General features: G+C 39.6%; 1 protein-coding gene across 5 annotated transcripts in view; it reads left to right on the top strand.

The window, feature by feature from the left end:
• The window catches only part of FARS2 (phenylalanyl-tRNA synthetase 2, mitochondrial), a 260,985-nt gene that overhangs the window by 191,566 nt on the left and 53,389 nt on the right, over positions 1-16,030 (top strand). The window contains exon 8 of one of the 5 annotated variants that reach the window (XM_026114902.2): positions 3,991-4,052. The exons of the other annotated variants lie outside the window; for them this stretch is intronic. Coding sequence (XP_025970687.2) covers positions 3,991-4,039 — 49 coding nt within the window. The 3' untranslated portion in view covers positions 4,040-4,052. The remainder of the gene's footprint in view (positions 1-3,990; positions 4,053-16,030) is intronic. 5 annotated transcript variants of the gene reach the window in all.

Here is a 16,030-nt window from a genome sequence, read left to right as displayed (position 1 = left end):
AAGCTGCTGAATAGTCTTGTCAGCAGCATGTTGGAAACCTGAAGCAAACACAGGAATACAGCCCACTTCTCTAGTACCCTTTTCTTCATTTCAGCTTCAAGTAATGAAAAATTTACATGTTGTTGATTTTTATGACATACGTGGAAAGTGGGGATGGCGTAAGAAACGCCAGTAAGAGCAAAAACTAGTGTTGAACAAGGGCACAACAAGAGAACAACTGAACACCAAGAGTGGACTGTATCTTGGAGAAGATAAATCTTGGTCCTCTAATCAGGAATTCTGCTATGGATTTCAACATGACAACGCTTTATTCCAGAAACCTGAAGTTTGCTGGGTCTGGAGATTGCAGCAGTATCTCAGCAGTTTGATATTAATATGTGCTAGTCTCTGATTCTCTTATTCTTTTATTTATTGATTATTTTTGTCAGGAATCCTATTTAAAAAACAGACCTGTTTTGACTTACAAATTCAAACTAATTGTACTTAATAATTTAATTTTATCCTGGAGAATATCTACAGCTTGCTTATCATTTTCACTGTAATTCTCAATAAAAAGAAGCATTCACAGGCGAAAGAGAGAATATATATGTATATATTGTATATTATGATACCCAAATAACTGAAGCTGTTCCAAGTTTAAAGGGCAAGAGCTGAAATCCACCCACTTGTCATGGCTGGTCAGAGAATCAAATAGATGAAAAGCTGTTAAACAGTTCTGAAGAGCACTTGTTTCTTGACCCCAGCTGTGTTTGCATAGTGTACTTCCCACAGAATGCAGAAGCATCTTAGAGAGATGCTATAATCACAACTATTAACAGTTTTAACTGAAGAACTGCATCCTTAACTCAAAGGTTACATGTAATTTATTGAAGTTCATTAAAGAACTTGGTTAATGATCAAGTTAGGCATATGTTTAAGTAATGGCTTTCAAAGCACAATGATAAAGAGAAAAATATCAAATGAGAGAAAAAGCTATGCCTTTTAAACTCTGTATTAGAGATTGCAAATGAAAAAAATCATATGTAATCCATCATCCATGGTAAGTTACTATTCCAGTATATTAGTTTGTCCCATCACCTTCCACCATTTCCAAATGAACAGATCATTCTGTTGCAGGAAAACATTATTAATAAAATATTCAAACTTGAAAATAAAATATACTGTCAGCAAAGCACTCATAACGGACTAGTGGAAAACATTATAATATATTTGGATCACTTACCTGCGGTTTCTTCACAAACTTGGCTGGCACAAGATGAGCCTGTTGGCCCCAAAAAATCTCTTTTGCAAATACAACCTGAAATTGTCAGCAATTGAATCTTTCCTACTTGTAAGAAATGTGAGGATTTCAGTGGTGGAAAAAGTAGTGAAATTGAATATCCTTTCCAACTTTGCTGTTAAGTTCCTTTCCCTATAGCAAAGATTAAATAATTTATGACGGATTGTATATTTACTCTGTAAGCTATGAGAATAATGATGACTGTGTTATTTATTTTGCAACCAGCTCACGTACCCCTAATGCTTGCTGTTGTGCACCTGCTCTTCTGAAAATGTTTGTGAATTAGATTTACCATCTTCATTTTTATTATTATTCACAAATGAGATGCTGTTTTTGTCTCTACCTCTAGAGAGTTCAGATATCCCCAGAGACATATTTTGAAGATAATCTTCTTTCCAGTGTCTTTTCGTCACTACTATTTCTGCCTGTTCCTGAATGTCTTTAACTTGCTCTGTGAGACCTAATATTTGGGCAAAGCTTTCCGGATGTTTTGCTCCTAGATATTCCAGGTAGTTGGATTGGTGCTGTGGCTTTCATTAAGTTGTCGTTTGATACCTTAGCGTAGCTGAAAGTGTTTTGCATTGAAGCACTTCTTTATCAGAGTGATTGAAGAATTCTAGCACTAAGGTGCATCAGCAAGCCTTGTGCTGGTGAGTTTTTTTGGCCTCCTTAACATTGTTGTTATCTGCAACACTACTGGATGGAGCAAACACATTTCGCTTATATCAGCTCTGCTGGGATGTGAAATAATGATAGATTGGTTTTATGCTGTTGTGGGGTTGTACTGCATTGAATTTGAAGTCATGTTTTGCTTGCTGGTAGTAGATTGTTTGCACTGGAGAACTGGTAGTTGTCGAAGAATCCATTCTTCATTCAGGGATACTGAAACTCCCTGCTGCTTTTGGTGCAGCCGGGAGCACAACAGATGCAAAATCAGGACTTTAGAGCTCCATCCAAAGCCTGTTGAAGTAGGTAATTCCCATTGACTTCAGTGGAATGAGGATCAGGCCCTGTGTGTTTCCACTGCACATTAAAATCCAATCTGTCTACAGATAACAGAGTCATTTCTCTTCTGGGAACCTGGACTTTATTGCCGGTGAATTCAGTTCTCCATTAAGAAATACGATGACTGCTGTTAGAAATACACTTGTTATTCAGGAGGGACACACTGATATTTGCTCAGTATGGTAAAGCGGTAGTTAATAATGAGATTTGCATTACAGTCGCATACAGAAGTCCTTCCAGTTTTTGATATTTTGGAACTACAAAAGACATGCAGATGTTGTAATATATGCTTGCATTCTACTAAGCCACCTTTTATGCATTATGAAAGCTGGCAACCTCTGACTGAAATCAGCCCTGCCATCATCCCTTACTTCATTAAGAGCAAATAAAAATACAGATTCATTATCACATTTTCTCATATTGTAGTGCCAGACCAATCAGATATGGAACATGAAAGAGCAAATAAAGCTGTAGGTAGGAATTTTTTTTTTCTTCAATGAATGTGCAAATATGACAATGTCACCTTTTGCAAACATATGATTGGGAAAGAGAGGAGGAGGTAAGTAGCCATTGCCGACTTTGACCTTGCCAAATTGAACTGTCGCTTATTATTGCATTCATGCTAGGCTTGCTTGACTAGGAAACAGATTTCTTTCCTCACTTTATTTGGTTTATTGTCTGCCATTGACAGGCATCTGGGGGTGCTGACAGAGCTATCAACATTTCCTTTACAGAAGGATGTCTTCTTTACAGAGATTCTCATTACCTTTAGGAGAGTCTGTCTTCGGAATGAGTATGTTTGCTTTGGAAGGGGCTTTATGTGTTTGCTTATGTAGTGTCACAAAGATGTGAGCAAGGTGCACTGTTCTTGGTTTTTTTCTTATCTGCAGTCTGTTCCTGGGTCACCAAAAGATAACAACTTCAATAACTTTTTCATGAAATTAAAAAGCAGAATGATAGAGTGGAAAATAAACTCTCAGAAGACCAGAGAGTACAGGAAGTGTGGACTAGTTTGTTTAAGCGTTAGGAAGGGCTGGAAATGAAATTACAAGAAGTTTGCCATAACTGTGGGAGTTTGACTTTTCTAATCTAGGCTGCTTGATAAAAGCCCAAGCATTTCTTTCAGGATATATGCGTCCTTTCAGATGTAATACCTGGCTTACGCGTAGTGCATTGGCCCTGGGACAGTTCTGATAGCAGAACAGCCGTGGATACACAGGGAATGCTGGAGTAACCCGGTGAATGTCCCAGTTGGTCCGGTGTCCTGTTGCCAGCAGTAGCTCACCTAGGGTGCTACAGAGGGAGGTAGTCTGAACTTCTTTGCTGAACAGTTCAGAGATGATCTCTCCATTATAGACTGTCTTCCTTATCTCTGTCCATTAGTGATTGCTTTTAATGGAACTGTATGGATTATCCCTAGACGCATTCACTTGCGTTTTAGTCCTCAATAACATTTTGCAGCAGTGAGTTCCACAGGTTATTCATCTATTGTTTTTAAAACAAAGTATCAGTTTTACATATGATACCATTCTTTCTGACTTTGTGTTAGGAAGGCAAGTACGAAATAGTTCCTAATTAGCTTTCACTGTATTGTGTAACTTCATTCAGTCCTCTTGTCATCTTTCAGTTAAACAGTCGCAATCTCGTCAGTCATTTCTCATGCGGTTGTCTTTCTTTGACTAATAACTTTTCTTGCCTGTCTCTAGGGCCCTTTTTTACCTCTCTTTGTATTTTTGGATGTGGAGATCAAAGTGAGGCTATATCCAAGGTGAGCACATGACACTGACTTTTATGCTAGCATTGTAATATTTTAAGTGTTTTGTTTTTCTTGTTCCTTTGGGAAGATTGTAGCTTTTATTTACCGTGTTTGTGCTGAGCATATTTCTTGATCTTTTGGGAAACAGTATAAGGGATTTCCCCACAATGAGCTATTATGTTGCTGGATGTTATTTCTGCCTATTTTTCAACCGTAAATTTTGCAATTTTACCTTGCCTTCCATACTAGTGTTTAAATGCTTGTAGACAAAGGATACACTAAGGGGGCAGGAGAAGGGAAGAAAAAGATAAAGCCACCAATCATCTTGGTTAGTGTTGTCTCAAATGGTTTTTCATTTATAGTCAACAAAAATTTAGGCTATATTGAATGCTCAATTGTGGCTTTTTTTTGGTCTTTCACACTTCATTTCCATGCGTGTTTAGACGTCAATGTATATTTTTTTCCTCTGGTCATTTCAGTGGTCCATGGGCAACAGGCTGAGAAACACTATCTAAATCGTACATGAAACTGGTAGCAAGCCGTAATAGAATATATTCGCTTAACACTTTCTATAAGAAACTCCTGCCACTTTCTTAAGGAAAAAAAGTTGTACTGTTACGCTGGGAGCACTGAAGGGAGCACAGTAATTGGTGACCCCCAGATCATTCCTGGGTTCTGGTATTAGCCTTAAGCATGCCTCCTTCAGCAACTAGCTTTTCCAGCAGCGTTGGAAAGCTGATGCTTCACAGTTCTGTGGCTACAGAATCCATCTAGGAGCAGTTTCTAACGATCGCTTGTTTTACTAGCTTTGACTACAGTTTCTACAGGGCAGACCCACTTTTCACCTTTCCTTGGTCAAAGCAAATAAATTGTCTGCAAAGCACCACCTGCTCAACTTCAGTTTGTGTGTGAAACCTCACCTTTATGGGTGTGAATGACACAAGTTCTTACTTCCCAAGTCTCTCTGAAATTATAGTTCCACAGCCTTACTCAGTGTATAGCAGAGATGCCTAAGAGGCCAGAGTCAAAGTTGCAAAGGTGACTTTAAATAGTTTCTCTTAACTTTCAAGCAATTGCATTTGCAAATTAAACACTGCTCTTTTGATGAAGAATTAGAAAATATGATCATTGAACTCTTAATTCTAATCCTGCTTTCTGGAGGGCCTCACTTTCTCAACTGCACTGATGTCTGAGGTCCTACCTTCTGAAAACGTGTGGCCAGTTTCTAAGCCTGTAAAGAACCTCATCTAAGTCATGGCTGAATCTTCTGCTGGCTCTCACAGGTCCTAACAGTGCTGGGACAAGCTTTTTATAGGATGCTTCTTTGGCCTGTAGGTTAAATAAGGGGCACTGCCCCTCTGTGCTGAAAATCTTTTTGTGTTTCTAAGGGTTTTCTTTTTCAGCATCAGCATTTGCCTGTTTGTGTCTCTAGCCCCCTTCCCTCCCTTTCCCCCCAGTTTTCATTTTCAGTTATTTTTGTTTATGTTGAACTTCGCCTGCTCAGCTGCAGCAGAGCTCGGTATTGGCAGCCCGCCTTGTGTTGTACAATTCTACAACTTCTGCTGCTTAGCAGCATGTTGGAGATTGCTTTGAAATAAATCCATGTTGGACTGAAAGCAGCATCTTTGTTGTTATCCTCTCAGAATAATTTGGTGCTATAATTGGAATTCTTATTTGAAATAAACATGATTTCTGATCTATAGACAGACCTGGATGCATAGGCGGTGAGAGAGAGAGACGTATGTACAGCCCTGTCCTGTCAAAAGAGATGCATTTGCAAAGCATGCATGACATCTCTGGGGCCTTGAAGCACTGAAGATGGTGAGATGGAGAACAGCCCTGAATTCCTGTTGGACGCCCTTGAGAGCCAACAAAGCACTCGTTTGCTCTACCCCGCTCTTGACATAAATGTGCCATAAGCCCTCTCCAGAGAACAGGGCAGCTGTGGAACCACCCTAGTTTTCAGGAAGCTGATATCCAGTGGTGAGAATAGGGAGCTGTGGCTCCCTCTGCTACTGTTGGCTTCCCAATGCGGGAAGATGGGATGATACAGCCATGTGCTTTGGTGCAGAGCCTGGCCTAACGCAGTCTGAATGCTGTGCATAGTCCTGGGATTTCCATTTCAATAAAGGCATGCAGGAGGTTCAGAGAAAGTCGACAGGTATGATCAGAGCGTTAGACTAGCTTCCCTTGAGGGACTGACTGTGAGAACCAGGTCTGGTAGGGAAGATTTCCTGGAGAAGTGTGATAGAGATCTACAAAATCATGGTCGGCATGGAGAGGATGGATAGAGAAGAATATTTCATTGCCTTTTCTATGCAGAAGCTAGCAGGCTGCACATGAAACTACTAGGAGCCAGCTTCACAGCGAACAGTGAGATCCAAGTGCCCATGGAGCTCCTTGCAGGAGGGCCATGTAGATGCTAAAAGTTCACATGGGGAGACTGTATGAGTTAATGGAAAGAAATGTATTAAGATGTAAAAACACATAGAAGTGACATCCATCTCAGGAAAGCTTTGTGTTAAAAGTGGTTTGGAGCCCAGCAAGATGTTTGAGGCTTGCTAATTGGCCCATGTTTATTTCTTAAGGAATCTGCTTATTGAGACTGCTTATTTCTCTCTCTCTCTTTCTCTTTCTCTCTGTGTGTGTGTGTGTGTGTGTGTATTTTGGGGATAGGGGAATAATTTTTGTTGGAAACAGGACAGGACTATATGGATCTTTGGTTTTGCCCAGCACAACTGTTCTTACATTTTTATATTGTGTAATTCAGTAACTTGAGATTTTCTTTCCAGAGCTTTGAAATCAGGGGTTTTTTACTGCAGGCAGTTATTCTTGCTGTTGCCCTCTCTTCCCATGTCCCCATATTTGAAATCAGTTTTTTAACTTTTAAAAAACAGATCTGAAACCTGGTTGCATTAAAATCTGTTGCTGTAAAGGGGCAAGGAGTGTTTAAATCCACTTTGTTCTCCTTTAATTGAGAAATACCTAGGACACAGAGACTTGAAATTGTTTCTTCAAGCCAAGAGCATGCTTGCTGTTTGTCTGTCATGCTGGTAATGGTTCCAAGTGTTTTTGTGAATTCAATCAAGAGACAGCGTAGAAAAGCCAGAAAGGCAAGGGGTGAGAAGGTACTGATGAGATAAAAGTGAGGCGGGGAAGGCCTGCAGCACAGCTAATTTACAGTTAGCATCTTCCCACTTCCCTGTTGTCTGCCTGTCTTGCAATTCCAAAGGAGACAGGTATACAGAGATATTTAGTTTGAAAGGATGTTAAGGGTAGCTGTGGAAAGCTGTCAGGGCTACAAACAGACAGAGAAGCATCTGCGGAGCAGGCAGAGGAGGGGCGGGTCGTGCCCTGTAAGCTTCTGTGGAAAGAGTCATTTAGCACAGCTTGATGGGAATTGGGTAATGGCAATGTTTGGAGATTAGATTGAGGAGTAAATGGTGGATGAACTGCATAGCCCCAAAATATTGTATACAGCTGTCATGCCTGTGTTCCGAAGATCAATAGCTGTCCTAACAATGAGTAGTTGTCCCTATACTGTCCCCTCTTCCTCCTGCTGCTTAACCCTTCATTGCACTGCTGTTGCTTAGTGATGCAGAAGCACCTATGAAAAAAGAAGAAATGGTGTAGATTGTGTTTTAAGTATGAATGGAAATCTATATTTTTTTAAAGAGTCACTTTACAAAGCAGTTTTCGTTTAAACATCCAAATGGAGTTGTGTATTTCTTGAACATAATAAAATCTGCGAACCTTTGTTTTTTTCTTCCTTTCTTTTATCTGACAAAATTCCTCCTCTTCCCTTCAATTATTGATTCATGTCCCAGCATTCCTGCTGAACTGGGGATATTGATAACGCACTGGAGCAAAATGGGCTTTCTAGCAGAATGCTTACTGGCTTCTTCAAGCCTTGAGTCGACCCTACACCTTTCAGAATTCATAATTTAAACTTTGTGGAATTAGACCATTTTTTTGTATTGCCTCCTTTTGGACTGAATGGTTGGCTATGCTTGGGGCCTTGCTGGGTTGTTTCTCCTAGGAAGAAATACCCATGATCTGTGCCAGACCTTTCTTCCTTGAAGTGGTCTGCAGAGATCAGTCTCTGTGAACACAGTGGGACAAAGAGACCCAGGCAGTTCCTTTGCTTGTGATTTCTGGACCTGTCTTCCCAGTGGGAACTGTGTTCCTGTGAGCGTTGTCCATGTGGTCTCTCTGCTTCATGTATTCCCTGTGGTTTCTCAAGAGCTGCTGGTTTGCTGATTGCTTTTCTTACACAACATTCAGATAGCTTCATCTACTCCATCACTGAGCCCATATGTCTACAATCCAGCCAAACTCAGGAAACCCCTTACTCTGTGCCTTTACTTTTTGTAAGACTGTGCTTCACTTTGGGCAGTAGCCCCTTACAGTTTTAACCATCACTTCACAGTGGAACATTTCACTGCTTGATGCATTTGGTGTGAGTGAAATCTGTTTAACATAGTCATCATCTTAGGCAGGGTCTGTGTTTATGTCACTTACTAATAACTTCCGGCATAACACTATTACATAGGAAGGCACAGAATCCCCTCTTTGATGCCTGGAGAATTTGGTGCGTGTCCTTTTGAAAAAGGATGGCTTTGTGTTAGTGCAAATTATCTAGTCATGGGCCTGGAAGAAAACGTGGCTGAAGGAGACTTTTCTTTACAAGTCCTATAAAATTGTCTAGAGAAAATAATGTTTTCAGGTGGAAATTACACATCAAAAAAAGACTTATACATGATGACTTAAAATTTTACAGCAAACTTTTGTATTACATTTTTTATTAAATTGTGGACTCTTTAAAGTGATTATCTTGGAACACTGATACATTTCTATGATTTGATTATTTTTGCACCTAATAAAATTCTAAAGTATTCAAGATTATTTCTTAGTGTTCAGAATTGTATTGCCTTGTATTGCCTTTAAAATAAGTTGCTTAAACTATTCAAACTGTTTATGCAGGGTGCCTCTCTTCTCTCTCCTTCAAATGCAAATAAAATCCCTCTTTCCAGAAAACATTTCTCTGGATGTGGCACTTGCTCATCCCCCTGCCTGACTCACTCACTGGCCTTCCTTCTGCCCTGGGGTCACAGACCCCTTCATGCAGGAATCCGTTGTTGGTTGTCAAATGACCCACAAGTGGTCACTCGTCATGCTCTTGAGGTGCATGTGGCATTCAGCTGAGGCTTCAGCATCAGAGGGCTGCCATTTGACTTAAAAAAAAAAAGGGGGGGGGCTTTATGCTGATGCAGAGGCTGATGAATAAATCCACTTCCCCTGGTATGAGAAACCAGTAAGGCCAGCTGAAGCCGACAGGACTAAGCTGTGTAAGGCCCAGCCCTTTTCCTCCGCAGGGTGGTGAGGTCCTGGGGGAGCTGGTGTTATTTTTACCCTGTGAACCTCCTTTGGAAAGATGATTCCTCCTTCCATGTGTGCTGTGTGTCTCATTGTTGCAGGTCATGTGAAGATTTTACTGAGCAGCTTGTAGAGTCAGGAAGGTTAGTCACCACTGGTCTGCTTTAAGGTGTCATATGTATATGTTTGTCATTACTGATGGAGGATAGCATTCTATCTGAATAAGCTTTAAAAGCTTGTATAGAGGCAAAAACTTACGGAGAAGTCATATAATAAGGAAAAACTATCTACCACTGGGGCCCTTCCTGAGGACTGAAGTAAGACGTTTCAAATCCTTTACAGCAGAGGGCCTCACCTTGAGTGCTTCTCAGGCTTTGTGGTCTTTAAATGGCCAATTTGGAGATTCCAGTTACTCATTTATTCCCTATGGTTTCTGGTGACTTTGCTCTAGGTAAATGGTTGGTTTTCTTATCTTTATTACAGAAACACAGAATCGGTCAGGTTGGAAGAGGCATCAGGAGGTCTCAAGTCCAACCTTTTTCTCAAAGCAGGGTCAACATGGACTTCAGACTGGGTCGCTTAGGGTTTTAACCAGTCAGGTCTTGAAAACCTCCAAGGATGGAGACTGCACAGCCTCCCCAGGCAACCTGCTCCATTGCTTGGCTGTCCTCATGGGGAAAAAGTTTTTCCTTATGTCTAGTCTGAACTTCTGTTTGTTTTGATTTATGCCTGTTGTCTTTCATCTTTCTGCCAGGTTCTGCTGTGAAGAGCCTGGCTCTGTCTTCTTGATAACCTCCTTGAAGGTCCTGGAAGGCAGCTGTTAGGTCCCTCTAAGCTTTGTTACCCTTCAGGCTAAAAAAGCTCCCCTAGCCCATCCTCACAGGACATGTGCTCCAGCCTCCGGACCATTCCTTCCTTGCCTTCTCCAGGACTACCTAGTTTATCTTTCATTCTGTACTTTTTTGCCTTTAGTTCTGATTTCTGCAGCCAAATACCTGAGTTTTTTTCTCTACAGTCAACTTTTTTAATCAACAATATCATTACAGACAGCACAATGTGGAATTTGTATAGTTAAAGGCAATGCTTCTTTGATGCTTCTAAATTGTGATACCAGAAACAGGAGCTGTGGCGCTGCTGACTAGATGAGGCAAGCTGAACTGAGTCATGAACGATACCTGTTTAGTGAGGTACCTTAACAACCAGAAGGAACACTTAATGGTTGCAAAGTAAAGTGCATATTAGCTTAATGAGATGTGGATAAAATAGTGTAACAGAACATGGCCCTGGTTTGAGGAATGGTTGTCTCCTTTGGGTGCGAAGGAGTCTGTAGCCTGGTTTCACTATAGGTGGAGGGGATGATTAAAATGGAACAGGAGCCCCTCTGATTTTAAAATGGAGTACTGAACCGTTGTACAAGAGCTGAGAGCATATGTTTAATGGTTTCTTGGTAAGGATAAGGAATTCCGTAGCACGGTGATAGTCCACGACATGGTCAAACTGTCTGCCACCCTAAGCAGAGAGTTCAGGGTAACAGCAGAGCAATGCCAGCTTACCCCTGTGGAGAAAATGGCTCAACATTCCAAATAATTTAATTTTCTTTAATTGTGAAATCGAAGAATATAAATCAAATGTGAAAAATGACTAAATCAATTTAGTCATAAAACACTAAATTATGGCTAGGTGGCAGGATTAATTTTGTTTTTAATTTCTTTTGATGACACAGATGAGTCTGTTCATTATGATGCATCAACTAAATACCTATCACAGTGATAGTTTTAATGGCACATGATTTCCTCTGTTTTCTACTTGAAAAACATGGTATATGTAAGAAAAAAAGTAATTTCTGCAATTCTATTGAGTTTCATTAACAGACAAATGCTTTTTTGAATTTGATCAGGAGACCGTCTAGTAAAGCTGGGCTCCTTTATTATATAGTATTATATTTCCTGGTCATTTTAAGCATACTTCAGAATGTACCAGACGTGCCGTTGCCTCTACTGTCGTTCTGTTTCAGCTTTTCAAAGTCTGTCTGCCTAGAAACCTTTTAATGGGAGAACTTGCATATGATGTTTTATCTTCAGAGAATATTTTCCCTAGGGAAGCCTGTTAGTCTTTTAAAATGACATTACAACTTGCTCAATAACCGGCTGGGGAGTTGGAGGAGATCAGGGAGGAAGATTGGAAAGAGAAGAGACCTTTTGAGTAGTGATTTACTGGATGTATGTGGAATGCCGAGTTAATTTAAAGCTGCATACTATCCTACTGGTGCTAATAATGCATAATGTTTATCTTATATCTTACATTTTTAAAGCAATGTATGTATAAGAATTAGCCCTCACAACATCCTGTTGAGAGAGAGCTATCAGTATTATTCCAGTCCTCGTAGTGTATTAAGTGAGAATAATGAGTGCTTCAAATGAAAAGAAAGTTGAACATGAGATAGAAATAACGTTTCCAACTCCTAAGTCCCGTTGCAGGTTCAGTTGACCATCCCACACATCTTTGTCCATCCAATTGATACACTTTTGCAGAAGGCATTTTGTATCATTCTAACTTTGGAATTTTCCTGTTTTGCTGAAAACATACTTCAGAGTGACCCATATGTATGTATACAATAGACTGCTATATGAAGGAAGCTTGTGTATGTGTGTGTGAATCTGTCTGTCCGCCTGCCTTCCCATGCGAGGGAGGGAGACAGAGACTGTAGCACTCTGTAGAGCAGAAGTTCCCAGACTTTCCTGGCTGCAGTCCTGATTTTCATTGTATTCCCTCCTTTCAGGCTTCTGACCATACCCACCCCTACTCATCTCCAAACTCAAACCTAGAATAAGCTATTTAATTTTTGTCAAACTCCTGACTTTATTTAGCACCTGTTTACATAACACCTGACTGAATTGAGGTTTGATTCTGTAGGCCGTGTAGTTAGAAGAAGATGAAAATATGCTTCCTGTTCTACTAGAAAGAGTGAGTATTGGGTTAATACTAATACAGATGTATTTTACTGACAAAGGCCTTGATCTTGCAGGAAATTTTGCTACACGTCTATAGATGTACTGTGGGGATTCCTTTAGTGGCATGGAGAAGCAGGTGGCTTGAGGCATATTTAAAGCAAAGGCAGTATACTTGGAGGTTTGTTTACTACACTGAGGTTTCTTTGATATGCTTTTTATCTTATGATAGATTCTGTATCTGTCTAGGTATATCTTTGTTTCCGTGAACTGTGTAGACTCCATATTTCATGCATAAAATCTTTGGTGAAAATGCACAAATAATTAATGGAGATGTTGCATATGCATGAATCTATCAAGCTATTGAAATATAAATTTGTCCATTATATATTGCCATATTTAATAACTTTCTAATAGACCTCAGTCGTGAAGAGTAAATAAAATCCTCTTCAAAATTCTTCATGCATTTCCCCCCCCATCTTGCTGACCCCATGTGCCTCTACTCTACTACCAGCTCACACTTTTCTTTCTCATCTTAGCTTACCCTCCCTCACTCAAATGGTGGTTTTTGTTCGATAAGCTCTTCACCTATCAAAAATTCTCTCTTATGGCTTTTTCTTCCCTCAAAACCTTTAAATAACACTGTCTCCAGATCTTAACTTTAAAGTTTTTTTTCCTTTAGTAAGGATGGTGCTTTTAATTATAAATAGTGGTATTTAATAATGAAGACTGCTTAATTAAAAAATAATAATTTTATTTTATGAATTCAGGGGCAAAATACACTCCCAGGTGTGATTCTGTGATTATTGTTACTACTTTGAATGGGACTTTGGTTCTAGCTCTATAATAATTTTTTAAAGAAACCTTATTCTCTTTCCACTTAAGTATCTTTAATAGTTGAATAGTGATGTGATGAGTCATTTTAATGTTAATCCATTGCAATACTGCAGCCAAGTTTATCCAAATCGGATTATAAAATTAGAAACATTTTCCTTGAGGACGTGCACTGCTGAGGACAATCTGTACTGCAGACTTCCAGGAATGGGAGTGCTAGTACAGTGCTTCACCTGCAGAATTTCCCTTTATTGCAGAAATAGCCATGGAGGCAGTGGAGTCAGTCCCTGTGTTTCCCATGCAGTGAGTCTGCATATTGCAAGGAAAAACAAAAAATGGTCTGTACACCTCACAGCCTTCTGCAGTGGTTTGTGCCTCTACGACTCCTTTCAGTATTATGTCTGGCATCAAAGTTTGTTGTTTTCACTTATTTTTTGCATAGGAGTTTCTCAGTTCTCAGCCTAAGACAGATCATATTCAGACAGACAGACTGAGTCCTGGCAATCTGTTTGAAAACCATATTGTACTGTGAATTTTAAAACTGTCCTGTTGTGTTGCAGTCGCAAATGTCATGTATGGGTAACTAAAGAAAATGACAGAAGTTAGTGGGCTTGGTCCTCCTTCGTCTTTCATTTGCCTCGGTGTTCTTTACATTAGTAAAAGTATGTGCTAAAATAGTCTTCTGCTGCCTATCGCACATCTTTGAAGCACCGGAGAGATTCAAAAAATTTCGCTTTTTTTTGTTCTGTGGACAATGTTAGGCATTGGATTAAATCAAATGATGTTTAGAGAAGATTGTTTCTCTATTCTAAAGGTTCGATCTCCAGTTTCATAGGAGATATCCTACCTAGCATAATTTCCCAACCAATTTTATCAACAGATTTTTCTTCTAGAGTTCTTTTACTAAGGCAATCCAAGCTTAGCATGTGTTTTTTAGAGTCTTGCCAATTTTAAAATTCCAAGTGTTAATGTACAGAATCAGTTTTCTAAAAACTTGGCTCGACATTTGTCTGACTTGCATTCCATATAGCTAACCAAATAAAAAGTTTCTGACTTTTTTTTAAGCTTTTTTTTTCTTGAGATGTTAGATTGCAAAATTTTTTAGCAGGACTTATAGAGAATCTTTGCTGATGAAGGTGTAGTCAAAGTTTGATTCATCCTGTCATACATTTACTGGATAGGTAAAATCAAAGATCATTATTCTGCAACTGCTTAGTGGCATCTATTCCTTAAGTGTTAAATGTACTCCTTTCTTCATTATCTCAGACCTCACAACGGAATTTGGCAAATTTAAACTTCAATTTAGAATTGATACCAATTAGTTTCAGGAGTTGCTTAATAAAAACTGCAGTAGAGAATCTAATAAGAATTAAGCACTTCTTCGTTTGACAAATAGTATACAATAAGCTTTTCATTTTGTATCTGCTTCTGATTTTGAAACATTTCATCAGAAAATTAGTCTTTTTGCTCTGTCAGATAACTAACTTACTAACATTTTCAAATAATGTGGGCTTTGGGAAAAAAAGCAGAGCACGTGGCCATATCATTGTCTGTTACACTTCAGTCTTACATAAACCAGCTTTCCGACTCCCAAGCTCTCTGAGACCTACATATGCAGTGTGTATTTTGTTATGAGTGTGTGGAGGACTCTGAGCGGAGCTGCAGTGATGTCTTTGCCTGGAGTTGCTGAGCTTCCTTCCCAGCCGCGGACTGCTAGTCCCAGCGGGGTGGGAGGGATGCCTGAATGAAGTGGAGCTCTGCTAGTATAAAACCGGTATGTGCAGACAGCTGTAGGCTCTCACCGTACAAATACATGCTGCGGCTCCTGTCCGCGGACTTTTGCACGTGCTTAACTTCAGGGGCACAAGTAGTCCTTGGGAGTCCTTACAGACTTAACGTTAAGTAGATGTAAGTGTCTGTGCACTGTTGTCACCTTGTGTCCAGTTTTGCAAAAATGATGCATATAGGTGGCATTTCATATGTGAGTTGCCCTAATTTCAGAAGTCTATATTCAAATTTTTAATAAAGCAAATCCAGGGAATATAGCTAGTAATGTCAGGACACTTGTGAAGTCCGCTGTGGCAGAATGAACTGTACGCCTGATTGCCGTGCATTAGGTAATTTAGTGCATAGTTTTATAGTAAGCATTTTAGGACATACAGAAATATTCTGACTTCTGAATATGAAAATCTCGTTTCACTAAATTGTCTGTTAAAGCCTTTAGAAGCACTTAATCTGGTTTAGTCTGTGCGTTTAGCCTTCATTGACAAAGGAAAGTCTTATTAACACAAAGAGCCCATTAAAAATTATATACTCCATCTGGCATGGGTGATGGAGCCTTTGAATACTGACACTGGTACATCCCGTATTCTGGGAAATCTGTAGTTTCCTCCAGTGCTGCTTGCAGGTGGTCAGATATTGCCTAAATGTTAGTGCTGATCATTGACCTCAGATAAAAATTTACCCGTCATGAAACCCAAATCATGTTATTTTTTTACTCGCAACCAGTGTTCTGTGATAAACAACTAAATTTTCTATCTCCAAAGTGCATTCTATGCTGTTAATGATACTAAAATCAAAAACACTAAAACAGAGCAAACTGAAGGTGCCTGTAGACGCATGTGGACATGTATTCAGAAGAATATGAAATGAGGTTGTATTTTATCGCTATGTAAGAGTCACTGTCTGCAAGTATATCATATTGTAGGTCTGAGGCGATCTTTCCCATTTCTGGAGAGAAGGTAGGGGAGGGGTATGGTTCCACTGCAGCATGGGGTGGAAATGCAATTTTTAAGCAGGTGCCATTTAATTTTTTCCAAGTTCATGTGCATG

The sequence above is a fragment of the Dromaius novaehollandiae genome, chromosome 2 (assembly GCF_036370855.1).
Source record: "Dromaius novaehollandiae isolate bDroNov1 chromosome 2, bDroNov1.hap1, whole genome shotgun sequence".
Taxonomy (NCBI): domain Eukaryota; kingdom Metazoa; phylum Chordata; class Aves; order Casuariiformes; family Dromaiidae; genus Dromaius; species Dromaius novaehollandiae.
Note: the sequence above shows the minus strand (reverse complement) of the source record. Positions and strands in the feature narration are given on the sequence as shown.